The following is a 27,787-nucleotide window of genomic DNA, read 5'->3' as shown; positions in this document are numbered from 1 at the left end:
ACCCCGTCTCTTAGCAACCGGGATACGGAGACCTACTTCCGGTCCCTCCCCCTGCTCCTGCGGGGCCTCAGCCCCGGGACCGCCCCGGCCGGAGAGCGGCCGCGCCCGGACCGCTGCGCACAGGCTGGAGGTGTGGCCGCCGCATGTCCGGTGCGTGCACGGCGGCCCCGCTCGCGTGGTCTCTGTGGCACGCTGCTCCGGTTCTCTCCGCGGCTGAATCGTGTCCAGAATTTGTAGCCAGAAAACTAGGGAGAGGATCGCGGCAGGATTCTAAATAGGGATCGGACTCGGGGCGAGGCCGTGTGCACCGGGAGGGCGCCTCGGGGAGGAGCTCGGAGTCGCGGTAGTCCTCGGGCAGGCGGGCTCCATTCCCCAACTGCGTAACCTGCGGCTGCAGGTAAGGGGTCTGCACCTTTCCCTTTCCCGCTGCCTAATGAACGGGAAGATAGTACAACCTTCCAGATGAGAGGGCCTGCACGAGACAGGGTGGAAAATAACGTTGGGCTCAACCTTCGATTTAACACATGTCTTGAACCCCTGCTAGTGGCAGGCTTGGGTCAATGCCTTTCCTGATATTCTCCCCCTCCTCCCTCCTCCCCCCTCCCCCCAAAGTGGACTAGGTTCCAACAGACACCCTGGTCTGGACTAGATTATTTTGAAAGGTCAACTCCCAATGCCAAGGAGTTTGTGACCTATCATCTATCCCAAGGCTGCGTGCAGAAGTGAAGTCTCTGGCATACAGTTGCTTGTGGAAGGTGGTCAGTAAATTACAATATCATTCATAACCTTAGTATAGATTGCTCCTCCCACCCTAAGGGGGTTTGCGTGTTGTTTTAGGACACCAGACATCCTGCTAAGCACAGTATAAGCCTATGGGGGAAGTACTGTTACTGTTTGAGATAAGGAAACTGATAAAGAAGGTCGGAAGGGAGAGGGAAAGAGAGATAGAAACATCAATGATCAGAAAGACCCATTGATCAGCTGCCTCCTACATGGCCCCTACTGGGGGTTGAGCCCACAACCTGGGCATGGGCCCTTGACCGGAATTGAACCCTGGGATCTTTCAGTCCACAGGCCAAACCCTCTATCCACTGAGCCAAACCAGCCAGGGCTGATAAAGTTGATAACATGTCCAAGATAATTGAACTAGCAAGTGTCAGAGGAAGGATTCAACAGCTCCAGGCACTGACTCCAGTTCTGATTGTACAAAGGCAGGGATCTTGTGTCAAACTTGTATTTCCAGAATTCAACTGTCTGGCACATAGTAGACCCTAAATAAATAATTGTTAAAGTGCAAATAGTGCCCTAACCGATTTGGCTCAGTGGATAGAGCGTCGGCCTGCGGACTGAAGGGTCCCAGGTTCGATTCCAGCCCAGGGCACATGCCTGGGTTGTGGGCTTTATCCCCAGTAGGGGATGTGCAGGAGGCAGCCAATCAATGATTCTCTCTCATCATTGATATTTCTATCTCTCTTTCCCTCTCCCTCTCTGAAATCAATAAAGATATATATTTTTTTAAAAAATCCTTAACTACACACACATGTACACACAATGAGGACATGTAACACTTGGGAAATGTGAATAAGCTCAGTGGGTGGGGTCAGTGCCAACTTCCGGTGGTTATTGTACTAAAGTTTTTCAAGGTGTTAACTTTGGGGGAACCAGGTAAAGGGGGGATGGGATCTCTTTGCATTATTTCTTACAACTGCATATGAATTTACAGTATCTCAAAATAAAAGGTTCAATTCAAAGAAGAATGACTTTAACACCAAGATAATAACAAATAACTTGCTTTTTCCCCTGGAAGAATTCTGTCTAATTAGGGAGAGAGATGCATAGACAATAATGACTTCCCAAAGTGACATTAAATTATTCAAAGTTCTGTGCGCCTATATGAGGACAGAGTGGTGTGAAGCCCAGGTGAGTGAATGATTCATTTAGGGCAGTGGTTCTCAACCTTCTGGCCCTTTAAATACAGTGCCTCATGTTGTGACCCAACCATAAATTTATTTTCGTTGCTACTTCATAACTGTAATGTTGCTACTGTTATGAATCATAATATAAATATCTGATATGCAGGATGGTCTTAGGCGACCCCTGTGAAAGGGTCGTTCGACCTTCAAAGGGGTCGCGACCCACAGGTTGAGAACCGCTGATTTAGGGTTTGGTATGGGTCAGAGACAGCTTCATGGGGGATTAAGAAGAAAATGCCATGCCCTGACCGGTTTGGCTCAGTGGATGGAGCGTCGGCCTGCGGACTGGGGGGTCCCAGGTTCGATTCCGGTCGGGGGCATGTGCCTTGGTTGCGGGCACATCCCCAGTGGGGGGTGTGCAGGAGGCAGCTGATCGATGTTTCTCTCTCATCGATGTTTCTGGCTCTCTGTCCCTCTCCCTTCCTCTCTGTAGAGAATCAATAGAATATATTTAAAAAAAAAAAAAAGAAGAAGAAAATGCCAGCATAACTGAGTTGAGGGTGAGTAGGATGGCGCCAGCGACACCTAAGTAGAGAAGGAGGTGAAAAGCCCAGACTTAAGTTCACAAGGTGTGTAAGGAGCAGCAACCCCATGTACTGGAGTGAAAATCATCCTGTTTGCCCTAGCCAGTTTGGCTCAGTGGATAGAGTGTTAGCCTGTGGACTGAAGGGTCCTGGGTTCAATTCCAGTCAAAGGCACGTTTCTCCGTTGCAGGCTCAATCCAACCCCTGGCCCTATTTGGGCTCGTGTGGGAGGCAACCAATCGATGTGTCTCTCTCACATAGATGTTTCTCTCTGTGTCTCTACCCCTCCCTCCACTCTTTAAAAAAAAAAAAAGAAATTAAAAAAAATCATCCTGTCCTAGGTTGTTAAGATGTGCACATATATGAGTTAAACACACTGCTGAAGTAATCAGCAGCTATTTGGAAAAAAAACCTCCTGCAAAGAGGAAATCTATAGATTCAACACAATCCCAATCAAAATCCCAGCAGGCATTTTTTTTTTAGTAATTGACAAGCTGATTCTAAAATTTATGTGGGAATGCAAAGGACCTAGAATAGCCAAAGCAATTTTGAAAAAGGACCAAGAGAGCTTACATTCTCTGTTTTCAAGATTTATTCTAGTCTGGCCTGTGAAGCTCAGTGGTTGAGTGTCGACCTATGAACCATGGCGGTCATGGTTTGATTCCCTGTCAGGGCACATGCCTGGGTTGTGGGCTCAATCCCCAGTGTGGGGCGTGCAGGAGGCAGCTGATCAATGATTCTCTCTCATCATTGATGTTTCTGTCTCTCGCTCCCTCTCCCTTGCCCCTCCCAAATCACAGCCCCATCCCTGCACCGCCGCCCTCTGGATTACCACCCTGGTCTGAGCCCCCGTCATCTTTCTCTTGAATTACTACGATATCCTTCTAACTGTGTCTCTTCGTTCCACTCTCATCCCCTTCCTTCCCAACAGAGCAGGCAGAATATTCCTTTGAAATGCCGGTCAATTCAGTTCAGAACCTTGCAGTGGTCCGTTTTCGTTCAGAATAAAAGCTGCTCTCTCCATCCTCGGCGCTCCAGCCACCTGGCCTCGTATTGTTCCTTGAAGAGAAAAACAGCAGGCTTGCTCCTTTTCTAGGGCCTTTGCTCTGGGTGTTCTCTTAGCCCCAAATGGCCCGTAATGGGCCTGGAATGCTCCCTCGCCGCCGCTTAACTGACTCTCTCCCTTCCTTCTTGATTTGCTCAGATCTCTCCTTTGCAATGAGGCTTACCCCGACCACTCTCTGTAACACTTGCCCTCCACCTCCATTTGGGAATTCCTGATGCCCTGCTCTCTTGTTTTTCTTTTTCCATAACACCACTCCTTAATATACTAAATAACTTCTTTACGTACTTTATGGATTGTTTGTTACTGTTTCCCATGATAAAACATAAGCTATACAAGGGTAAGCACTTTTGCTTCCTTCATTCACCATTGTTGCTCCAGTGCCCAGAATAGTACCTGGCACGTTGCAGGAACTCAGTATGTATTTGAATGAGGGAACCACTGTCCAGTTCTTTGTGATAATCATTTCCTTGCTTTTCTTGTAGTTTTAAAAAACGATTTAGGTTTGCTTGTTTTAATTATGTAAAGGGAATCGTACTATATTTGTTCTTTTATGGCCCACTTTCTTTTGTTCAACATCATGTTTTTGAGATGAATTTATGTTTTGTGTGTAGCTGCAAGTCATTCCTTTTCCTACGTCTGTCACATTTTTCACTTTGCCAGTATGCCACAACCCATCTATTCAACTGTTGAAGGACATCTGGGCTCCATCCAGTTTTTGGATAATTGCACACGTGTCTCCGGGCACATGCGTACATGAGATGCTCCAGGGTACATGCCTAAGAGTGGAGCTGCAGGGTCTTAGTGTATGTGACTCTTCAATTTTACTAGATAATTCCCATTGGTTTCCAAAGAGGTTGTATCAATTTGCCCTCCCATCTACATTAAGGTCATCTGTTTGGGCCTCAATTTCCCCTACTTTTTTTTTTTTTTTTTTGGTAAGAGAATTGGACTAGGGGATTTCTGCAGTCTCTCTCTCTCTCTCTCTCTCTCTCTCTCTCTCTTTTTAAAGACAATTCACTGTACACATTTTATTTACAGTTTTGTACACTGTCTTAATATGAATGAGACCACTTTTCTACTTGAGCCATTTTTTAACCAAAGCAAAATAACCTAATACAAAGTGTTAAAATACAGCATAAAGATACAAAAACAGACATACTAATTTTAATTAGGAATGTAATTATGATGTTACATTTTTTTAAAGTTGTAATTTTCTTTTTTAAAAAAAATATATTTTATTGATTTTTTACAGAGAGGAAGGGAGAGGGATAGAGAGTTAGAAATATCTATGAGAGAGAAGCATCGATCAGCTGTCTCCTGCACACCCCCTACTGGGGTTGTGCCTGCAACCAAGGTACATGCCCTTGACCGGAATCGAACCTGGGACCCTTCAGTCCCCAGGCCGACACTCTATCCAGTGAGCCAAACCAGCCAGGGTGATGTTACATTTTTTTTTATAATCCACAATTATGTTTAGGAATCACACAAACATAGATCACTGATTTGAATGAAATGCATAAATTTGTAGCAAAGCTTTGTAGTTACAAAAAAACCAAAAAATTACCAAAGAATGCCCCAAATTAGTGTTTATTCCACCTTTGTGTCATATTCCGGGATCCTTCACCAATATTACATAAGGAAAAAAAACAAAAGCAAAACAAATGAAAAAGTGAAATCAGAATCACTAATGTCATCAAGTAGGGAAACAAATAAATTAAAATCTAGCAGCCACCAGCAAGAGTACAGCGAAGACAATGCTGTAAAAGGAAACAAAGAAAATTGCTAGAAAAAAAATTGCTAGAAAACTGTGTGCATCAGATTCTTTCAAACCAGCAAAATATGCTCCTGCATACAATGGAACATAAACAGAATTCTTTTCCTATAAGGTATAGAATTGCAAGTTCTTTTTTAACATTGTGGATGGGTAAAATATGTTTGTAATAATAATTCTTCTAAGCTATTACAGAGTGGGCCAGAAACACATTAATGGATTCTGGGGATGATGGGTACTGTAATTCTTTGATTGGGTAAGTGGACATTCTAGCCAAAAAAAAAAAAAAAAAAAAATGAACGCAGAAGTACAAGACAAAGGTGAATGAGACTTCTCTTATATCTTTACAACATTTAGATGGAAATCAAATTTAAATGCAGTCCACTCTGCTTTTGAAGAAGCTTTGGTTCAGCTCCCAAATCTCGATTGCTTGACGCAGTCTCCTATGAGAATACTCAGAAGGTATCTTCTTAAACAACAAACCTATTTTTTTAAAAAGATATTTTATTGATTTTTTACAGAGAGGAAGGGAGAGAGATAGAGAGTCAGAAACATCGATCAGCCGCCTCCCGCACATCTCCCACTGGGGATGTGCCCGCAACCCAGGTACATGCCCTTGACCGGAATCGAACCTGGGACCTTTCAGTCCGCAGGCCGACGCTCTATCCACTGAGCCAAACCGGTTTCGGCAACAAACCTATTTTTAGTGGTGGAGCCCCTCTTAGTAGCTGTGTCTGCATGGGACTGATAACCAATCACTACCTTTGGAGGAAGTCCTAACCTTTCCTTGTATACCCTCCCTATAGGTGTAGCAGCATCTCTGTTTTCACATTCAGTAGTCCATATTGCTATCTTATCACCCTTAGCTCGAACATTAACAAAGGCTCCACATACATCACCACTGTAGTCATCAAAAGATTCTCCAATAAGGCACAGCAGTGTCTCTAGCCAAAAGCGATCGAGGTCACTTCGTCTCTGCTGTTTGTTCAGTGTAATTAGCCATCGTCCTCCTCGTTTGTTTTTCTCATCCTCCCACATAGGTTTAATACCATCCTTAAAGAGAGTAGCCACAGCCAGGCATTAAATTACTAGATAACTGGATACGGTTGTACAGAGCCCACAGGTCTTCAACAGTATCAAACTCAGAGATCAGCCGAAGGTTTGCTTGCCAAGTTTTGCTTTTATCATTTTCAAAAAACCAGAGTGCCCATCTGTTCTGTAAAGGATGTTTACTATAGTGTTCTGAGTTAGCAACCTCCTGATTAGATTCTGTTTTCTCTTCTGTAGGCGGGGGATTAGGAGTAGGGGTGGTTTCCGGTTCCACAGTCGCCATCTTAGATCCTCTGCAGTCTCTTTTGGGTCTGACATTCTATAAATCTGCGATCATGGGGCGCTGAATACGCGGCACTTGGGGCTGTGCATTCTTTTTTTTTTTTTTTTTTTTTTTAATATATTTCATTGATTCTTTACAGAGAGGAAGGAAGAGGGACAGAGAGCCAGAAACATCAATGAGAGAGAAACATCCATCAGCTGCCTCCTGCACACCCCCCACCGGGGATGTGCCCGCAACCCAGGTACATGCTCTTGACCGGAATCGAACATGGGACCCTTCAGTCCGCAGGCGGGGCTGTGCATTCTTGAGGCAGCACCTACATTATAAGGGAGAGAGGTAAGCGCAACCCATGCTTGGGATGAGGCCTCCAAACATCGGAGGTGAGGCCCAGTCCCCAAACCTTACGGTTGGTGTTGGGGTAGAGACGTTGGTCCCGACGGAGGCTGGCAGTGCTGTTCTGTACACCATGCCCTCTGCTTCCGCCTGACCGTGAGAGACTTCCCCAACATGGGACATGGCTAACAGAGACAAGAGGCAAAAATAACACACTCCGAGATGAGGTTAAACCTGCCTAGTACAGTTCAGGGTAAATGATCCTGTCGTGAGAGGAGTTGTGCAAGTTCGGTCTCACAACGGGAAGTGGTAAGTGGCCTTCCTGGGACAAGACTTCCTAAAAGAGGGGGAATGTCCCAGGAATACACCTGGTCAGGAGGAGGCAGCAGCCATTTTTAAGGCAGGGTGAGCGCAGCGTTGGGATGACTGTGGGAAGAGGCTGGCCGGGAGCTGGCTGGAACACATTTCCTGCTCACAGATGCTGGCTCTGGCTGAACCTCCTGGGGAGCCTGGGCCCTTGGCTCCAAAGGCAGGTGGGTCAGTCAGTGTTGGGCCAAAAGTGAGTGGGAACCCGGTGGCTTTTCACAGGGTGGATCCTGATGAGTCTCTGATGTAAGCCCCTCTCTCTAGTTGTCACAGGGAGAGAGGTGGGTTTAGAACTGTACACTCAGGTAGGCCCTGCCCCCACTACTCTTCCCCTATATATTCTTTCTTTCATTTGCATGTTCATTTCAGTGTTTATTCAGTCACTTATCCAGTGAGTGCCTAACATGTGCCAAATCCCATGATAGGCACTGGGGATGCCAAAAGGAACAAGGCATGTGTTCCTGGCTCTTAAGGAGTTCCCAGGCCAGGGGAGAGACCCGCTGGATATGATTTTCTCTCCCTCCTCACCTGCAGCAGGTGTAGTGGACCTGGCGGCAAAATGATGTTGTGGGGAGTATGTGCTAGCATCCATGCCTTTCACATAGTAGGTGCTCAATGAATATCAGCTAAAATGGATCAAAACCTAAGAGGGAAGCATTAGGCAGGCGAAGGCTTCTGAAACCGAGATAGAATGCCCACAGCTTGGGCACAGAGGTTGTACCTGTATTCTGTGTCCAATGAATGACATGAAACTGTCCTCCAGCCCATTTTAGAAGATTCAAATAGGAAAAGCAAAAGAGTTTAGAGGTGGTTAAAATTTTTTTAAAAAATATTTTTATTGATTTTTTTTGAGAGAGAGGAAGGGAGAGAAACATCAATGAGAGAGAGACTTTGATTGGCTGCCTCCTGCATGCCCCCTACTGGGGATTGAGCCCACAACTTGGGTATGTCCTTTGACGGGAACCGGCAACCTCTTGGTACATGGGTCAACACTCAACCACTGAGCTACACTGGCCGGGCGAATTTAGAGCCTTTGAGAAGATGAGGCCGTATTGATTAATTTGGGGTACAGGAGTCTCTGTGGGGACATGGTGGGGTAATGAGAGAGTCTTTTCTGGGGAGGTTAGGGGTTGGGGGTGAGGGGCAGAAGCCTTGAATGGGCCCACTGAGAAAACTGAAAAACTTCAGTGATTGATTCATGGACTCTGGCCAACACTGCTCCCCCCTCACTCTCTGGACAGTTACTTTCTCCTTACCCCTCTCCAGGACTAGTCAAATTTGGTCCCAGCAACACCTAGAGGGGGGACTTAATCACTCAGCCAACGTTTATTGAGCATTTACTAGGTACCAGGCCCTATTCAAAGTGCTAAAGACACAGCAGTGAAGAAAACAAAAATCCCTATCTTCATGGACATATGCAAGTATACCTGAGGGAGTAAATTGTTAGAAATGAAAGAGTTGGGGCAAAGGGCATGCACATTTAAAATTTTATCAATATTGCCAAGTTGGTGTACAAAGAGTTTATTATAGCTTATTTTCCACCTGGATGCCTGTTTCTGAGCCAGTCTATCTTTCTAACCAGAAGGATAACCCCTGCACAGGCGACCCTTCCCGACTGCAATCTTTCCACTAGCTCACGTTCATAGATGTTTTCTTTACCTACAGAGAGGTGATTCTTCTCCGAGATTTGTGCTGTTTGGGAAGATTCTTGGTAGGGGTGGAGCTCACTCAACCCACGCAGGGGTGAGAGAGACTGTAGGGCCAAGAAAGAGAGGAGGTGAGGAGTTCTTTCAAAAGGAAGGGACCAGGAAGTGATGTCATCAGGGGTCACTTATATCAGGCATGGGCAGCAAGTTTAGCTGCCCCACTCCTGGCTACAACTGGATTAGGGGGAGGAGGGCATAGCACAGTTTTTGTCATAAGAATGTCACAACATTGCTACAGTGTGAGTGTTACCCAGGTGCTTGGCAGGGGCACAGGCACGCTGACTCTCTGTGCATTGGCCTGACCCCTTAACCCCAGCTGCTCAGCCCATGATTCTCCACCCTGAAGTTAAACAGCTGTTAGGGTCAGGGAGCAGCTGGAAAGACCTACAAGACTGGGGTAATATTTACTGCTCCAGAATGTCGGAGCAGTAAATATTACATCCTGGGTTCTAAGACTGTCTGATTTCAAATATTCTCCCCCACAATCTCACCAGTACCTATCAGATCGGGTGTCCCAGGTTTTTGGTTCGGAAACTATAGTCTGTTTCACAGGCAATGGAGAATAGCGAGGGAGCAGTTCATTCATTCCAGTGTCTCTGCGTGGGCTAGGGGGTGGGGTGGGAGGAGGAGCAGGAGAGTGGCAGAGATGGCCCCAGCTCTGCACTAGAAACTTCCATGAAACCGCGGTGAGCTGAGCAGGTGAGTGCGGTGCATGGCACCCTCCTACCTGCCTCACTCGCTCACCCTGTCCCCCGCCTAATCCCATACTGCGAGGTCTGGTAAGTTAGCCTCGGCTCTCAGCCTGCCCCCAAGGGCTCAACCTGTCCTAGGGGGTCCGAGTGCATGTGGGAAAGCAGTTTGCCACGGCTTTTTAAAAAGCGGGGTTAAACAACTGGGTTCGGTGTGGCCCATTTCAGGCAGCTGGGATGCCGACGTCAGTTTTTCCCATGGGGAGACTCCAGGTCCTCAAAGCAGCGCTACAGCCAGTTCGGCCAACAAGCGACACCCTTTCCCTCCCAGTCTCCCCCCAATCGACACCCCCATCGGAGTGTCGGCCGGCCCAGCCCCTAGGCGATCAGGCCACGGCCCCCAGCCCGGTACATTCTCCTCCCGGCGTAGCTCGGCCCATCTCCCCACCCGAGACTCCGCCCCTGACCCCTCCCCGGCCCAGCAGGCTCCGGAGAGGCGGCGCCCGCGGGTTGTATGGGAAGGATACGCTGGCGGGACTACAACTCCCAGCAGCCCCTGGGACCCGCCCGCTGGGCGGAGCTCTACAGGGCAGCGAATTGGGAGGAGCCCTGGCGCTCAGGCTAGAGAACGCAGGTAACCAATCGCCGGGCGGCTCACGACGTGTGCTGATAGGGGCGGGGAGAAGCCCTCCGGGGCCAGGACAAAAGCCGGATCCCTAGCGGCTGCGGGAGGCTGGCGCGCTCCGGAGAGTGGGCGTTGGGTCCCGGCCTGTGGAGGGAGCGCCCCGCACGGACTTTCGCGGAGAGGTGAGTGGCGGGCGGCTGCTTCCCCGGTAGGGCCCCGACCTGGCCCAGGAGCTTCCTGCCTCCCTCCCTCCCTCAACCCGGAACCGCCTCCACAGAGGCCGGCTTGGTGTTCACGCACCCTCCCTGCACCTCCTTGGAAGTTTTTCGGGGGGTTAGCCTTTAGGTTAGACTTCGCCTGAGACCCCGGCCAGCAGCCACGTGCGACTAACCCCCAGCCCTCCCACCTTCCAGTTTCTGGGGGTTTGCACAGGCTTCCGCCGTCCTTGCTCCTCTTCCCTCTGTGAAATCGCACTTTCTCCATGCTGGCGCCCCCCACCCCCTCCCGGGCCAGTTACTGAGCTTCCTCAGGCTTTATCGGGCCACCCCTCGCCCCCATCCGGCCCCCCCACCGGATGCGGGGAACGGGAAGTAGAGAGAACGGTGACCTCCTGTCCCTCTCGGGCCCCTCAACAAGCCGGGCGCAGGCCCTTCCTCTTAGTGCCGTAGAGTCCACGGAGCCCCGCGCCGAAGCGGAGGGAGCCACCTGGGCGTGCCGCCGCCACGGGCCACGCGGGCTCGGGCTGCCCGGGCCTGGCCGCGCCGCGAGGACCTGGCCAGAGAGTGGCGGTGCAGGAAGGACCCTCCTCGCTTCGGAGGTGCCGTCGGGCCAAGCCTCTCAGCGACCGATGGCCCGGGTGCCCGTCTCCCTCCCCACCCTTGGCGCTGACGCCAAGGTTGGCCGGAGCCGGGTCCTCAAGGGGCCGGAGGATGCCGCCGCCCTCCTGTCGGGCCTGGCCGAGGGCCAGCCCCCCCGCGCCTGCCGCCCGCTCCAACCTTGGCAGAGACTCTGTGCAGTGCCCAGGAATGATGCATGCCGTTAGGGGGTCCCCGCAGTCTTCCCGGGAAGCGGGTGTTGGAGAGGATGGTGGGGAGCAGCGCTTAGCCCAGTAACTTTGCTGGGTGTTGCAGCCAGGTCAGTTCCTTGGGTTTCTGCAGTGTTGGGTGAGGGACAGTTAGCTGGCAGACCCCGGCTGCCCGGACGAGTCATTTTCACCTCTTACAGAGCTTCTTCACTTAGGAGACTTGGAGAGGAAGGTCCCTCAGACACCTGGCAGCTGGTGTCTCCACCCCCCTGGTGACACGATGTAGGGGGCACTCACAGAACTGCCCTCAAAAAAACCCCAACCTCACGGCTGCTCACCTCAAAATGAGTACTTTTTATCTTTCCCGGAGAGAGACACTAAGTAGCGTCCCCAGTGCTTCTGCTCCACTGGCTGTGTCCCAGCTGTGCATTCCTGGGCAACAGGCTCCTTTCATTCAGCCTTCCCTGTGGGCTGCTTCTGCCTTTGGTGGCTGCTGTAGGTGAACTCAATCCTGGGTCACATCCCCTGTCTGCAGAAAAGACCCCATTCAGCTCCGTAGGTCCCTCCCGGGGAGTGTGCGTGTGCGTGCGTGCGTGTGTGCGTGTGTGTGTGTGCGTGTGCGTGTGTGCGTGCGTGTGTGTGTGTGTGTGTGTGTGTAATGTGTTTCAGGTTCCCAAATGGCTTGCCCACTTAACTGTTACTAGGTAACAGTTTCTTGGGCCTCACAGTAGGCCCCTGAGGTCTTAGCTCTGCCCTGAAACCATCTGTCACCAGTTTGACAGCACACTCAGACTAAGATTTTGTGGGGGTGCTCCTCAAACCCAGATTGGTATCCCCTTTAAGTCATCGTCACTAGAGCAAATGTTAACTGAAGGTCTGGGGCCATCAGATGGTAGTCACAGGGGATAGTCACAGGGAGTGCCTTGAAATGATATGCATAATTGGGTATGTGCACATTTTTTTTTTTTTACTTTCTGATGCTCAGATGAGTTTGAGACTTCAAATAGGTTAAGAGCCGCTGCCCTAGAGAGGCTTTAAGACCCGTTGAATGATTAAACTTGCGACTTACCTCCACCCAGTCCACTCCCTGGGTTTGTGAGCCTTGGTGAACATGCAGAGGCGATTCTTTTCCTGCTCTTATTCTCTTTATTGTCTGTGAGTGGGTTTGCCCCATCTCAGCCAGAGTGCTCTGGTGGCAAATCTTTTCTATCCTGTATCATCCCCCTCTTGTGTCTTCTCGCATCTTCTTTTGAGGACTTTGTGGAGATGAGCTCTTGGATCTGAGATTTGATCTGGTGCTCAAGAAAATAGTGGGTTTTTTTTCAGCTACAGAGGTCCCTTTTCTCACCCTGTCCTTTCCAAAGTTGGGTCTCCGTCTGTTTTGGCAGGTGCCAAGTTTGGGGGAGCGTCTGTCAGACCCCTCTGTTGGAGAGGTCTTAGCTGAGGGGCTACTTCCTTCTGGATTTTTGACCACTTGTCCCTGACGTGTCTGAACTGCTGAGGGTGGTAGAAGCTGCCCTCTCCTTTCTCTGCTTGACCTGCCCTGGGCTGCACTTTGTTTGGGAGGAGAGTGGGGGCCGGTGTACCCATCTGATTTCAGGACCAGTTTTTCTGGTCTGAGTCAAGGAGGTTGGGAAATGGAGCTGGAGTGGGTGGGGGTGGAGGACTGTGGGCAGTGGGGCTGACTGAGGCATCTCCTTCTGAAACTCATGTTGAGATGGAGCTGGACGTCATTTCAGGGGAGGCCAGAAAAGGGAATGTCTTGTTTGAGCCCCTTCCCTGCGATCCCACTTTGGGCCAGACACCAGCCTGAATGCGCCTATTGTGCCCAGCCCTAGACCAGCTGGGAGGCTGAGGGAACCAGCCAAGCCAGGATTAGAACCTGAAGCTCCAGCCTGGCCATTTGGGAGGGAGGTACAGAGTAGCCCTGGAACACTGGCCTTCCCTGAGCTGGGAATGTGTGTTTAAACCAGCCGCCTCCCTAACTCTGCCCTCCTTTATTTGCACTTGCCTTTTCTCCTCTAGCAAATTCAGCAGCTTCAGTTCTGGATCTTTGTGGGCGAGACAGGAGTGTCTTTTCATGATCTGGCAAGCTCTTAGCATGATGTCTTGGGTTCCTTTCTCTCCCCTGTCCCTCTCCTCAGCTCGCTGTTGTCATTACCCATGGGAGAGAATGGGTGTATCAGAGCAGAGTGATGGGGCGGGGAGTGAAATTGTCACAGACCCTTTTCTGAGGTGAAGAGGGGACATGGCCTGTTCCTTTTAGAAATGGTCTTTTTTCTTGAGCTGAAGTGTGGGGTTTTCTGGGGACCAGGAGTAAAAGGTTTTGGGTCCCCTACTAATTAATTAGGCTTCTTGGACAAGTTATCTTAACTCCTCTGAGCTTCTATTCCTCATCTAAGAAACAGGGTTATGAATCTCACTGCAACTCACAGGGCTCACATAAGGTGAGTTTCCTATGTACACGTGACTAAGGATGATTTCTGCCTCCTCCCCCAGCCCTGGCTCAGTTAGAAGTGACCAGTTCAGGGTGGTCCCCGGGGAGGCTCTGTTTTGCTCTAAATTAGCAGCTGGGTGACTCAGTGGACCGGGTGGGTTGCACTGAAGGTCATAGTTCCCCCGCCCTGTGTCTGCTCTGGACTCAGGAGTGGGAGTCTAGTGCCCGGGAGAAATGAGCTTTGGGATTGCTCTTTGTTTCTCAGGGGCTTGTTCTTGTCCAAGGCTAAGTAAACTTGTTGACCCGACCTTCAGCTTGCAGATGTGTGTGTGTGTGTGTGTGTGTGAGAGAGAATCTGGGTGTCGGGGAGACAAAACCTGTAGGGGGAGTCAGACCAGCATTGCACAAGTTGGCTGCTCTCCCCACAGGTCATAGAACCAAAGGGTGTGTTTCAGTGTCTGTGCGCCCACCTTGGGTGGGACCAGCACTGAGGTTTGGGTCATACCACTGATGATGCAGTTCTCCCCATCCATCTGCCTTGGTTGTCGGATGAATGTTGGCATGGGGGAGCTGGTTTGCCTCGAGGGAGTAGAGATAGGATTGAGGCCAAGGGTCAGAGAGGAAAGGCCAGCCTTATATTTCTTACCATCTTCCCTCCCCCCTCCATCTCCTGATCCTCTGCTGCTGTTTGGGAGCCCACCCCTCTTGCTGGGTAGCCCTTTTCTCCCTCTGGAGAAGTGCTGCGATCTGGTTGTATTGTTTGGGGGCAGCTGGGTGTGTGACTGCCCTGCTGGAGAAGATAGTGCTTCCATTTTCTGCCCCTTCTGACCAACAGGTAGAGCAGGTCCCTCTGCAGCCATGTCGGCCAAGGCGATTTCAGAGCAGACGGGCAAAGAACTCCTTTACAAGTACATCTGCACCACCTCGGCTATCCAGAACAGGTTCAAGTATGCCCGCGTCACCCCTGACACAGATTGGGCCCGCCTGCTGCAAGACCACCCCTGGCTGCTCAGCCAGGTGAGTTTGTCCCCATCGGACCCTTCATCCAGACCGAGTTCAAGAGAAAGCAGCCAGTTTGTTGGAGATGTCCAAGTGGGTCATGAGATGGCAGACTGCCTGCATCAGTGGGCAGCATGCAGTGGGCTGAGAGAGTGGAAGGGAGGAGGGGGAGAGAGAGAAACAACAGACAGACGTTGTGTGAGAGAGACACATCAGTTGATTGCCTCCCCCACACACCCCAACCGGGGCCAGGGATCGAACCTGCAACCCAGGTACATGCCCTTGACCGGAATCCAACCCATGACTCTTTGGTACTCAGCTCGACGCTCTAATCGCTGAGCACACCTTCCAGGGCTGAGCAGGGTTTTGTGTTCAGCTCCCTGCATGTTAAGGTACCCGGGCATGGCATACAGAGCATGGGCTTGGAACTGGACAAATAAGTCCAAATGTCAGCCCTCTGTTTATTAACCATGTGGCCTGGAGCAAACCATTTTACCTCTCTGAGTTTCATGGGCATAACCCTCACCCTGTGAGCTGAAAGGATTCGCAGTAAGGTCTGGAAAGCCTTCAGTGTACTGCCTGTCACTTAGTGAAAAGTAGGTAGATGTGTGTCCTGCCCCCCCCCCCCCCCCCCCCCACACACACACACTCCCCAGTGGAGCATATCATGAATGGCAGGGCCATGAGGAAGTGTGACATGGTACTTTGTGTAGAATGGCTAATGGCCTTGGGTGGGGAGCAGCTTGGCATAGAGGCTCTTCTTTAGATCCCTGTAGGGCACTGTTGGGAAGTGTTGGGAAGCTTAGACTTTGGCAGGGCCCAGAGAGCAGCACTAGGACCAATGGTGGGGGCTTCAGGAATCCACATGTCTTCCCACTGGGAGGCAGCCCAACCGCAAAGGGAGCTGCCTCTGGAGGTAGTGAATTTCCTGGCACTGGATGTATGAGCAGTGTCAAGCCCTTATTGGGATTGTAGGCAGGGATGGAGTTGACCAGATGACCTCTCAGGTCCTTTGTCGCCCCAAAGCTCTATGTCTCTGTTCTTCCTTTTGGAACACTGGCTGGTCCATGTCTGAGTGTCGGGGAGATAAAAGCTGGAGGTTAAACCTAAAGCTTATGGTTTATTGAAGCTAAGATACCACATAGGGGGAAGGGGGGAATCATTTATTTAGTAGGTACTTGGTGAACACCTACCCTATACCAGGCCCTATCCTGGGCAGGGGTAGTTCTAGATTCCTGGTTGTCAAAAGAAAGATGTAGGCTGTGGGACAGGTGAGGGAAGCGTCCAGGAGTTGACCCTAAAAGAAGGGTGTGATTGGTTTGGGGAGCAGGGTGGATTGTACTTTTTGTCCCCAAACTGTCACCTCTTCTTTTCTTTATTTTAAAATACATTTTTATTGATTTCAGAGAGGGAGAGAAACATCAATGATGAGAGAGAATCATTGATTGGATGCCTCCTGCACGCCTCCTACTGGGGATCAAGCCCACAACCCGGGCATGTGTCCTTGATCGGAATTGAACTCAGGACTCTTCACTCCGCAGACTGACGCTTTATCCACTGAGCCAAACCGACTAGGGCTGTCACTTCTACTCTACCTTCTCTTTCCTTGCTCTAAATACAAACTCTTCTCATTCCAGAGCTTGGTGGTCAAGCCAGACCAGCTGATCAAACGGCGTGGCAAGCTGGGCCTAGTTGGGGTCAACCTCACTCTAGATGGGGTCAAGTCCTGGCTGAAGCCACGGCTGGGACAGGAAGCCACAGTGAGTCTGGGTACAGGGTTGGGGTGGCCGTGCTGCGGTGGCAGACGCGAACATGGTCACTCTAGTAACTGTATAGGCCACCCCCACACGGGTAAGATTGCAGCTGGAGAAGGCAGAGTCCTGTGGAGCTGACAGTCAGCAGGGCCAGTCTTGGTGCTTGTTCCCAGCTCCCGCATCAGGGAATGGCCAGCTGTGCTGCAAAAGTGACCCCAGTACAATTGAGAGCCACGTGGAAGTGGTCTTCTCTTTTATTGGCAACCTGAGATGGGACTCTGAGGCCCATTCTGGGAATGCCTTTCTTTTCAATTTCCAGAAAGGTCATGGTAGCTTGTCATGACATGGAAATCCTAAGAGGGTGGGTAAAAAAGTTGAAGAAGAGAGATGCAGAATCATTTAAGCAGAGGTATGACGTGGCCAAGAATCTGGAACACGACAGTTAATAGTACTGATGAGTAAATTAAATTCTTGGCTTCTCCTGGCTTGGTGTTTAATCTCATCTCTGTAGATGAGAGAGCTAAAGTGAAATATGATTTGGGAAGGCTAACAGATGCTCAGAAATAAAATTGCATTTCTTCTCACTCCCAAAGGGAGCTGGAGAATTGAGGGGAGGGATGTGCTGTGGCTTGGCTTAGACTGGGGGGATTGTGCTGTCCACACCTGGCTTTGTCCCCTTTGGGGTGACTGTGGACCGGGTATGACTTTTCTTCTGTGGCTCCTCGGAAGTAGAATGAAGGTGGTGATGGAGTCATCCTCCTCTCTGATTGGGCTTCCTTAAATCAGCTCTTCGCCCTAATTTTGTTCTTGGCCCTATAGGTAAAGAGGGATCCTTGACGTTTTACATGAGCCCAGGGTGAAGGATCTTGACCTTTGTGCTTCCAGGGAAAGGACAGCAGGATCGGGGGCTGAGCAGTGTCCCCAGGGAGGTCCTCATGCTCCCTTCTCCTCAGCTGGCCGTGGAGGGCATGTGAGAACGTCTGAGCTGGCAGTAGCTTTGGCCCAGGAGCGGCTCATTACCCCTGATGGATCACTGTCTGGTCTCTGACTCAGCAGTGATGCACGGGCAGGCGGGGGCTTCAGGACTCTCTGGGATGAGGGCTGTCTGCCTTGGCTGCCACCAGGGATCCACTCAGACTGATTAGCTCTGCAGGCCTGTTGTCGTCAGTCATGAAAGTCTGCGTGGAAAAGTTTTCCCCGCCAAGCTCTTGCTCTCCTCTTCTCCCACCCTCCCGCCCCCACCGTGGTTCCCCGTCCCTGCCTGAGCTCTGAGGTAGCCTTGATTTGTCTGAGCTCTAATTTGTGTGATGGCAGGGAGGGAGGTGACTCCCCATCTCTGTGTTTTTGGGGGTGAGACAATGTTGCAGCTCATTTATCACCCTCCAGAGGAGGCAGAAAAAGAATGCGCAAGGTCAGTACACGTCGAAGTGTGCTGGCACCAGGGCAAGCAGATGGAAGAGGGGATCCCATGAGGACTTCTTTAGCTTAGGGCAGTGATTTTCAACCTTTTTCATCTCAGGGGACACAAACTAATTACTAAAATTCTGCGTCACACCAAAATAGATATATTTTTTGCCGATCCTACACAAAAAAAGGTATAATTTTGATTAATTCCCACTGGACGGCTATTGTGTTGGCTGTGTCATTTTTCTGTTTGACAATCTAAGGGAAAAGAGGTCAGTGCCCCTGACTAAATAGCTAGTTATTGCATGTCTTAAAATTTTTTGCAGCACAGCTGTTGAAAATCGCTAGGTTAGGGGTCTGTGGCCCGATTGCCTTGGTTTCTGGGAAAATCTTTGCTGAGTGTTGTGGTGGTAGTGCTTGGGCTCCACCTCTGAAGGGAAGGTGGGTGGAGGGAGCAGAGGGTGCTTCCTCCTTCTGCCCTCAGGAGGAAGACATGCCGTCCATCTAAGCTTTATCTCCCTTCATCTCTGTAGGTGGGCAAGGCCAGAGGCTTCCTCAAGAACTTCCTGATCGAACCCTTTGTCCCGCACAGTCAGGTATGTGTGAGGTGGCTCCATGCTGGGTCTTCTTCCTCCTGGAGCCTTGAGTTTGTTGACTGTAAAATGATGAAAGGGGAAATTAAGCTGCTGGAGAAAAGTCAAAGGGACCAGAGTCTCGGAAGCTGCACTGAGGGCCTGCGGGGCCTACGGAGCAGGGAGTCCAGAGATGAAGGAAAGGGCTTAGTTTGCAGTCAGGAGGAATCAGGGCTGGTGACTTCCAGTGCTGAGATGAGAAAGATTGAAGGCAGACCCCCCTTCCTCAGATCAAGTCCTGCTGCCTCAGGGTGGACTGTCAGCGAGCCAGGCAGCGGCCCCTTCTCTCCTCTTGTCCCCTGGGCGGGGGCGGCGGGGGTGGGTGGTGGTGGGGGGGTGTGGTAAACAGGTCTCCCTTGGTGAGTGTTTTTAGAATGACACCACAGGGGCTGGGCTCCTTGTCCTCTGTTCAGTGCCCCCACCCACCTGATGCTCTTGTCCCTTGCAAGGCGGAGGAGTTCTACGTTTGCATCTATGCTACCCGACAAGGGGACTACGTCCTGTTCCACCACGAAGGGGGAGTGGACGTGGGCGATGTGGACACCAAAGCCCAGAAACTGCTTGTCGGGGTGGACGAGAAGCTGAATCCTGAGGACATCAAGGAACACCTGTTGGTCCATGCCCCTGAAGACAAGAAAGAGTTGAGTGAGAGGGTCTGCAGGGACGTGGCAGAGGGGAGTAGGGAAGGCTGACAGGCTCTGGGCACGGAGCAGGGAAAGCAGAGTAGTCTTCCCTATCTGGGTGGGAGGCGTACACACAGCCTGGTATCCCCATCCCCCACCCCAGGTCCCAAAGAGGATAGCTGGCTGGCTCAGACTGAAATATGCCGTCAGCGTCCCTCACCTTGCCCCTGTCCGTCTGGTGCCTCCTCCTCTGGCTCCCTGCCTGACAGCTCCTTTCCGCCTCAGTGGCTGAAGAGTGATGTCCAAGGAGTGGGCTTGGCAGAGGACAGCAAGGGGGTTGGCGGGGTGTCAGGATGGCAGGAAGTGGAGCTGTTAGTGGCAGTGGGTGACATTGCTGCTGAGCCTGCTCATTGATGGATTGATTGTCTCTCTCCCTCCCCCTTTAGAATTCTGGCCAGTTTCATCTCTGGCCTCTTCAATTTCTATGAGGATCTGTACTTCACCTACCTCGAGATCAACCCCCTTGGTAACTGGCTCTGTGGGGGTGGGATGGGACATGGGTCAGTGATAGCAGGGCCCCAGTGCCCACAGTAACCCTGGCCTTTACATTTGGAGGCAGTGCAGACAGGTGTGTGTGTACAGAGGGATCTCCAAGCTCACCGAGTGCAGGCTCCTGTGTCCGAGCTCTTAATTAGAGGACCGTGATTATTCCTCCTTAACCAGCTCTAGCTTCTTTTTTTTTTTTTATATATATCTTTATTGATTTCAGAGAGAAGGGAGAGGGAAAGAGAGATAGGAACATCAATGATGAGAGAGAATCATCGATTGGCTGCCTCCTGCACGTCCCCTAATGGGGATCAAGCCTGCAACCCAGGCATGTGCCCCTGACCAGAATCGAACCTGGGACCCCCCAGTCCGCAGACTGCCGTCCTATCCACTGAGCCAAACCAGCTAGGGCTCTAGCTTCTTTCTTGGGCCTTAAATTGTTCTGCAATGGAGAAGTCCTGGTTTTGATCTAAGTGCTCCGTGGCTGTTTCTGCCAATAGGTTAGGTTAGGCTGTTTGCCTAGGACCAGGGCTACCTCTGCACTGGTCTGACCTTTTAGGCTGTTCTTTCCTCTCTGTGCCCTCAGAGCACCCTTCGCCCCCTCCTTCCAGGAGCTGGTCAATCATTGATCCCCAAGACCAGGAAGCCTTGGCCCAAGCTTCTCAGGCAGGGAAGGAGGCAGGTGGTGTGATCTGGCTCTGGCCAGGGCTTCTGAGGGCAAAGTCCTGATTCCAGATGCAGCTGGGGATGCAGTCCCTCTAATGGACCAGATGGCTCTGTGCTAACTTAATTAGCTAAATGGCCCTGGGGGAGAGGGAAGATAGATGCCCAGTGAGGTGGCAGTAAATGAACCCTGCTGGCTTGGGGCCCAGTGCACCCTCACGCCTTCCCACCCCCACCCCCACCGAACAGTGAGGCTTCCTAGCCAGACTGCAAAAACCACATGTACATACCTAGGGGGTCTTCTGACAGCAACCTATACCTTTACACGTTTTTTTAAATAGCAAGGCCATGGATGGGTGAATAGTTAAGGCACATTGTGTAGCATTTTATGAAAAATGTTTAAAAATTGCCATAGCAACTTTCCTATTATATTACCTATAGGACTTCTAGGGTTTGTTTTTTCTTTGACGGGGGGAAGCTGTGTCTCCATAGAGTTATTCTGGTTTCTTGCCGAGTGAGGAAGTCATTAGCCTGTGTGGGACCTGGACTCCGTGGGAGTGGAGTGAGGGGAAGTCTGGGGAGGGGTTTGGAGGTTGGTGGTCACTTCTGCCTGGGGCCCGTGTCTGATTGCCTCTGCTTTTCTTGCAGTTGTGACCAAAGATGGCGTCTACGTGCTTGACTTGGCAGCCAAGGTGGATGCCACAGCTGACTACATCTGCAAAGTGAAATGGGGTGATATAGAGTTCCCTCCCCCCTTTGGGCGTGAGGCTTATCCAGAGGTAAGGCTGCTTAGGGGAGGAGATGGAGAGTGATGGGGGCGGGGGAGGGTGACTAATCTCAGATGAGCATTTGTCCCCTAGTGGGCTGTATATTTGGCAGGGAAAGGAAGGTCGAGAGCCATTTAATTTTTTTAAAACTCCAAAGGGGATGGGAGGTGGGAGTCAGCCAAGCCTCTGAATCCCGGCCAGAAATCCTTTTAGACTTCTCTCGCAATCAGCCTCCCTGGGCTCTTAGCTTGATTTGTTACTTCTTGATCATTCCAAATGGCTCCCCCTAATCCTGTCAGGAAGGTAGCTCTTTCTGCCACTTGCTGAGAATTTCAATTGCTCCTTTCCACTCCATCCTCTCTGAGATCCTCACAGCATGACGTAACCCAGGCCAAAGGAAGAGGCTGGGCTGGCAGAAGGGATGGGGTCTGGGGAGGGGAGAGGGTGGTGTGATGTAGGCTGCAGATGCTGGGAGTGGGGGCCATTGTAGAAGCAGTGACATCGCAAGGCTTGGGACTTGGGCAGAGGGTCAAGGACTTGAAGTCGGAGAGGAAGGGAGTGGGAAATTTGCCTTCAGTGGTGACAGTGGTGATGGGTGGTTTTGGTACTTGAAGATGCCGTCCTGTTTTGTCCCAGGCACGTAGGGCCCCACACAACCCCTTTTTCCTGACTCTATTAAGGCAAATGAGGACCTCTTCATGTGTCTCCAGGGAAAGGGGAGGGGAGGAGTCCGGGGATCTGGGACCTTGGTGAAGGGGATGCCCACAGGGCCCACCTGTTGTTGTCTGATCCCTAGGAAGCTTACATTGCAGACCTGGATGCCAAAAGTGGGGCGAGCCTGAAGTTGACCTTGCTGAACCCCAAAGGGAGGATCTGGACCATGGTGGCTGGAGGTGGTGCCTCTGTCGTGTACAGGTGACTGAGCGGCTACTGAAGGTGCCAGTTGGGTCACATGTTCACAGCCTGGATCGAGCTGCTTCACCTGGGGGGCTCTGGTTCCTTACTGTGGTGCAGAGCAGGAATCACGGGCCTGCCAGAGGGGTCCGTGCACCTTCTTGTTTGCTTCAAAATGAAGTTATTTTGATTAGTTTTAGTTCTTGGAATTAGTGATAGGGATTCCACATGAGGGTACAACAAATACAGAAAATGAACCAGAAAGTGAATGTTGCTGTGTCCCCAAGGTCACCAGGTGAACATACTTTACCCTTGGTAGAAATGTTGGGGTCCTAGTCCTCACCCCTTGTGATGATTGCTGGTTTTCCACTTGAAGCCCAGTAGTCATCTCCTTTCTAGGCCTGTGATCGGCCGCACCCCTTCCTGCTTGGCTGGGCTTCCCTCTGGCTACGCAGTTTTCCTTCTCATTGGGCAGCCTGGCAGGGACTTGTGGAGTGTGCACTTTTTCTTTGTGTTGGGAGGTGTTCTTTGTTCACTTTATTTACCATCGTCAGTCAGTCCAGGGCCCCACGGTGGCCCAGTGCTGGCAGAGTGCACTGCCTGGGAGAGCCTTGAAGTGTCACTTGTGGGGCTTGAGGGTCCGAGGTCTGAGAGGTCAGTTCCATAGTCTGACTTCAGGGCTTTGGGGGCGCCTGCGTGTCCTCCCAGTCACCAGGCTGCCACCCTCTGCTGCTAGAGTTGGAGCCAGCACTGACTTTCGTATCTCCCTGGCAGCGATACCATCTGCGATCTAGGGGGTGTCAATGAGCTGGCAAACTACGGGGAGTACTCGGGCGCCCCGAGTGAGCAGCAGACCTATGACTATGCCAAGACGATCCTCTCCCTCATGACCCGCGAGAAGCACCCCAATGGTGAGACTCACACGCTCCTTCCTTAGGATGGCCCAGTGTGCTACAGGGGAAACAGTTTTGGGCTTAGGAGGCACGGAGATTGTGGTCCTGGTCCTTTGCAACCCGGGGCTACTCATTTAACTTAAGGACCTCAGTTTCCCTGACTGTGCAGTGGGCAGTGATAACATCTATCAGATGAGGGCTGTGAGAGGATAAGGAGGTGGTGTGTACTTAAAGCCCCATGAGCAGATGCAAGGGAGGAGGTGAGGCGTGCTCTCACTCTGACTGATATAAGCTGTGCTTAGTGGCCCGTTTAGACATTTATTACCCGACTGCCATTCCAGCTTCCCTTTACCACCTGTCCCGTGTTGGGGACTACACATACCGGTTCCCCTACCCTGAAGCCAGAGAGAGGGAGATTCCTACCAGGTGTATCCAGAAACCAAGTTGGGTGTCTGGATGGCCGTCTAGGAATGACGTGGAGATTCTGTGGGTTTGGGCTAATGGCCTGCTCGGTGATGGAGGTGATGGAGAGGGAGCTGATGAGGCTGGCAGTCCTCAGGAGACCAGCCTGTTTCCCCCACCTCTGCACTGATACCTCTTAACAGTTGGGAGACCCTCGCTCAGTGGAGAGAACTGTCAGTTGGCTTTCTGATAAGATGCTCAAGTCTACCTTTCTAACCCTTTTTGACTTCTCTCTTACTCCAAACCCAGGCAAGATCCTCATCATTGGAGGCAGCATCGCGAACTTCACCAATGTGGCTGCCACATTCAAGGTAATCGGCCACAGTGACTGTAGTTTCTGGGGAACATGGGTTTGGAGGAACCAGGAAAGGGAGGTTCTCACAAGCAAATTGAAGACAGGAGCAAGTTCCCATGACTTACCCAGTCCAGAGGGAGGCTCTTGGTCCAGGGTTTCTTGTGGCGGATGCAGAAGACATGAACAGCTCTGGATCTGAAGCTGTGTCTCTGGGCAAGCAGCTGACACTCACTGGACCATAATTCTCCCATCTGAGCTGTGGGGAGAAGGTGAAATTCTGCCATTCCCCTCTCAGGACCAGTTCCTGAAGAAGTATCTTAATGGACCCTCATTTTCAATGGTTCATTGTGAGACTGGGTTCTCTGCAACTCCTGGTCTTTCATCTCTCAGTCATCAGTCTCCTCTCCAAAAAGTCAGAAAGAGGAAAGTGTTTTTATGACCTGGGGCTCCTGGTTATCCAGCCAAGGGCCCGTCAGCCTGAGTCCCTGTGTCACAGGTCAGGGCCACAGGCACAGTTTTAAAAGTGACGGGGTCAACAAGGATGACAGAGCTAACACGTCTCAAGAATCATTCCCTTCAAGGCAGCCACCCGAGGAGGCCATTATTATTCCACAGGGTCAGGTGCTCACTGAAGCTGTTCAAAAGAATGTGCCCCATTGGGTACTTTCATACAGGTTTTGAGAATAATGAATAAATAAATGTCAATCTTGAAAGTCAGCTCTCAGGATGTGGAAGACCAGGCCTCATCAGTCTGCCTAAAACGGGTCGCTAATTGAACCTGATTCAGCAGACAAATCTGAAACAGATCAGTCTCGACTGCTTTGTTTTAACTTCTGAGCAATCCCATAATAAAGCCAGCACTGGTGATAATTGTGGTTAGGCCTGGAGCAGGAATTGTTTGCAAGGCCTTGGGTGACAGAAATTAGACTCCTGACTCAGTATACTAGCCCTCTATCTGGAGAGACAAAATTGGTACACACCTGTACATTCTCTCTTTCCAAAGTCGATACCCATTACAAGGGCTGTTTCCCTAAATCTCTTGAAGAAGCTTTTATAGGACAATGACATTTTTTTTTTAATTTTTTATTTCTCACCCAAGGATATGTTTAGAGAGAGGAAGGGAGAAAGAGAGAGAGAGAAACATCAAGGATGAGAGAGAATCATTGATTGGCTGCCTCCTGCACACTCCCTACCGGGGATCGAGCCTGCAACCCCAGCATGTGTCCTGACCAGGAATTGAACCGTCATCTCCTGAGTCATCGGTTGACGCCCAACCACTGAGCTACTACACCAGTCGGGCATTATGGCTGTCTTATTTTTAATCACATGTCTGTTTGTCCCTTTGTACTTCAGGGCATCGTGAGAGCGATTCGAGATTACCAGGGTCCCCTAAAGGAGCATGCAGTCACAATCTTTGTCCGAAGAGGTGGCCCCAACTATCAGGAGGGCCTACGGGTGATGGGAGAAGTTGGTAAGATGGGGACCTTTTCTTTCCCTTCCACCCTGAGTGTCAGTGGCCTACTTCCTTGGGATTCCTGAAAGAGTCAGTTGGGAACACTTCCATGCTCTCCCGCTCCCCTCTCTGGATATGTAGCTCGCTCTACTTTCACTTTCTGCCCTCTGGCATAGACCTGTTCGAAACTTCAGAATGGACAGTAAAGCATTTTCATTCAGCTTTTTGTTTAACAAATATTTAGGGGGAACATCTGCTCTGTGCTAAGCACTGCGGTTACAGCCACTGCAGGACGCACGGCAGACAGCCAGGCCCTTGTGCACTTGAGGACGTTGACTGTAATGTCAGGTTGCGCTAAGTGCATGAAGGAAGACAAGCAGGGTGAAGGGGTAGTGTGTGTGGGAGGGGATGGACAGTTTTATGTGGGGTGATCAGAGAATGCTTGACTGGATAGGTGACCTGGAAAGAGGCGGGAGCAGGGCAGTGGTGACTATCAGCAAAGGAAAGAGCAAGTTCCAAGGCCCTGAAGTGGGAGTGTGTCCACGTGTGCAGGCCCAGTGGGGATGGCCGTGGGTTGGGGATGGGTGTTGCAGGCGGAAGGGCAGCAGGAGTAGGCATGTGAGGCTAGTACAGGTCCCAGGAGACCCTTGGCTTTGACCCTGGGTTGGCAGCTGTGGGGAGACTTTGGCCTAAGGAGTGACACAGTTTGACTTAGGTAACCAGCAGCCAGGATAGAAGCAGGGAGAGCTCTTAGGAGGCTGCAGCAGAGTCCAGGACAGTGGTGGCCTGGATGTGAGGGGTGAGAGGGCAAGGCTCTGGTAACTGGTGGGAAAGGAGAGCTTTGCCCTCACTGAGCTAAGGGAGGAGGGGGTAAAAGCCTACCACTCAGTGTTTTCAGGAAGTCTGGGACCACATCTTGTCAGTCATGACTAAAATCAGGTCTCCCTAAGTTGACCTGATTGAACCTGAAACACGGGAGTGTTGGGACCAGCAGCTTTGGACTTGAGTAAAATGTAGCCCTCATTGCCAAGAGCAGTGGTGTGTGGAGCAGGGGTCCATGAGGGGTGCCAGACAGAAGGCTTTTGCTCAGTGAGTGATTGGAGAAACGAAATCTTCTCATCTTCCCATTTTTCCAAATCTGGTGTCCATGGCAAACACCAAACCTACCTCAATCAGTTGAAGCAGTGCCAAATCCTCATTGCCCCCCAAAACTGAGTACACAGTGAATGTCACTCAGTCACAGTTGGGACATTAAACAAGTAAACAGTTATTGGAACAAGATGCTGTCAGGGCTCTACATGGTGAAGCAGGCAGGGTGGTGTGGAGGAGAGCGGCTTTCAAGGTCATCGGGAGCAGGCACTTGAGCTGAATGACGAGAACAGCTGGGTGAAGGTCTGAGATGAGAGCTCCATGCGGAGGAAGGAGCAGGGCCAGTGTTGAGGAGCAGGGGCCAGGCCAGGGAGGCTGGAGTGTGAGGTCGGGGTGGGTTGGGGTGGGAGAGCAGGGTCCAGGCTGTGAACGGGAGTGCCGACTCTGGTGCTGCTTGTGCTCACAGGTTTGTGTGCTGATGAAGATCTGACAGCTGGCTTGTGCTGTATTCTTGGTCTTGCATAGGAAGTGCCGGGCATCAGGCAGGACCCTATAGGACCTTTGCAGAGTCGTGTGGACTTGGGCCCTTATTTGAAGACTTGAATGATGGACTCTTTTCCCTCCTTCACAGGGAAGACCACTGGGATCCCCATCCATGTGTTTGGCACCGAGACGCACATGACGGCCATTGTGGGCATGGCCTTGGGCCACCGTCCTATCCCCAATCAGCCACCCACAGCTGCCCACACTGCGAACTTCCTCCTCAACGCCAGTGGGAGCACATCGGTAGGTCCCCGCTGGCCTCTACCGTAAAGCCTGCCATGCTGTTTTAGTCAGTCCCGCACACCCCGTCCCATCCAGGACATGGTGCCCCTCCTCTGTCCCTAGCCATCTGGGGACATTGGGGAAATGTGGGGGAAGGGGCGGCTGTAGTACTACACGGCTGGTTTCTGGATTTCGGCCAGTTTTTTTCTATGCCAGTCAAGGTAGTATAATGGAAAGACCAGGTGTTATTTTTTTTTTTAATCAGACCTGAGTTCAAATCCTGCTGTGGGTGGTACTTTGGCAGTTATACCTGCTCAGAGCCTCAGTTTGCTCACCTGAAGCCTGGAGACAATTCTGATTCCTGTCTCTGAAGGTTGTTAGAATAGTGCTTTGGAAGCAGCTTATAAAGAACTGCTGTGCTTAGTTCTTGTTCCCTGATTTCTCTGGGGCCTCAAGGACCAATGGCTTTTCCCCCAGCTGCTGCCTGTGACTTACTCCCTCTCCTTGTCTCACCCCAGACTCCAGCCCCGAGCAGGACTGCATCTTTTTCTGAGTGCAGGGCTGATGAGGTGGCACCTGCAAAGAAGGCCAAGCCCGCTGTGCCACAAGGTAACTCCCAGCAGTTTCGGATCCTCTCTGTCTGCTTCCCTTTCAGGCCTCACTGGACCAGCAGAGGTGACGGAAGGTGTTGGGCTTTGCTT

General features: G+C 51.1%; 1 protein-coding gene and 1 pseudogene across 4 annotated transcripts in view; one reads left to right on the top strand and one right to left on the bottom strand.

The window, feature by feature from the left end:
* Nucleotides 1-5,643: 5,643 nt before the first annotated feature.
* LOC138994039 (eukaryotic translation initiation factor 4E-like) lies at nucleotides 5,644-6,667 on the bottom strand (annotated as a pseudogene).
* A 3,766-nt stretch (nucleotides 6,668-10,433) lies between these two features.
* The window catches only part of ACLY (ATP citrate lyase), a 40,326-nt gene continuing 22,972 nt past the window's right edge, over nucleotides 10,434-27,787 (top strand). For 3 of the 4 annotated variants that reach the window (XM_070394760.1, XM_070394759.1, XM_070394758.1), the window contains exons 1-13: nucleotides 10,435-10,568; nucleotides 14,683-14,864; nucleotides 16,484-16,606; nucleotides 18,538-18,600; nucleotides 19,086-19,276; nucleotides 19,706-19,785; nucleotides 21,117-21,247; nucleotides 22,032-22,150; nucleotides 22,904-23,040; nucleotides 23,734-23,795; nucleotides 25,133-25,250; nucleotides 26,953-27,107; nucleotides 27,605-27,695. In XM_070394760.1, coding sequence (XP_070250861.1) covers nucleotides 14,706-14,864; nucleotides 16,484-16,606; nucleotides 18,538-18,600; nucleotides 19,086-19,276; nucleotides 19,706-19,785; nucleotides 21,117-21,247; nucleotides 22,032-22,150; nucleotides 22,904-23,040; nucleotides 23,734-23,795; nucleotides 25,133-25,250; nucleotides 26,953-27,107; nucleotides 27,605-27,695 — 1,429 coding nt within the window. In that variant the 5' untranslated portion in view covers nucleotides 10,435-10,568; nucleotides 14,683-14,705. Of the gene's footprint in view, nucleotides 10,569-14,682; nucleotides 14,865-16,483; nucleotides 16,607-18,537; nucleotides 18,601-19,085; nucleotides 19,277-19,705; nucleotides 19,786-21,116; nucleotides 21,248-22,031; nucleotides 22,151-22,903; nucleotides 23,041-23,733; nucleotides 23,796-25,132; nucleotides 25,251-26,952; nucleotides 27,108-27,604; nucleotides 27,696-27,787 lie in introns of all 4 variants that reach the window. The other variant, XM_070394757.1, reaches the window with a different exon arrangement.

Source organism: Myotis yumanensis, unplaced genomic scaffold (assembly GCF_028538775.1).
Source record: "Myotis yumanensis isolate MYYU_CA2020_CCGP unplaced genomic scaffold, mMyoYum1.0.hap1 SCAF_16, whole genome shotgun sequence".
In the NCBI taxonomy this organism is placed as follows: Eukaryota; Metazoa; Chordata; class Mammalia; order Chiroptera; family Vespertilionidae; genus Myotis; species Myotis yumanensis.
This window is presented reverse-complemented; position numbering and strand designations above follow the sequence as displayed.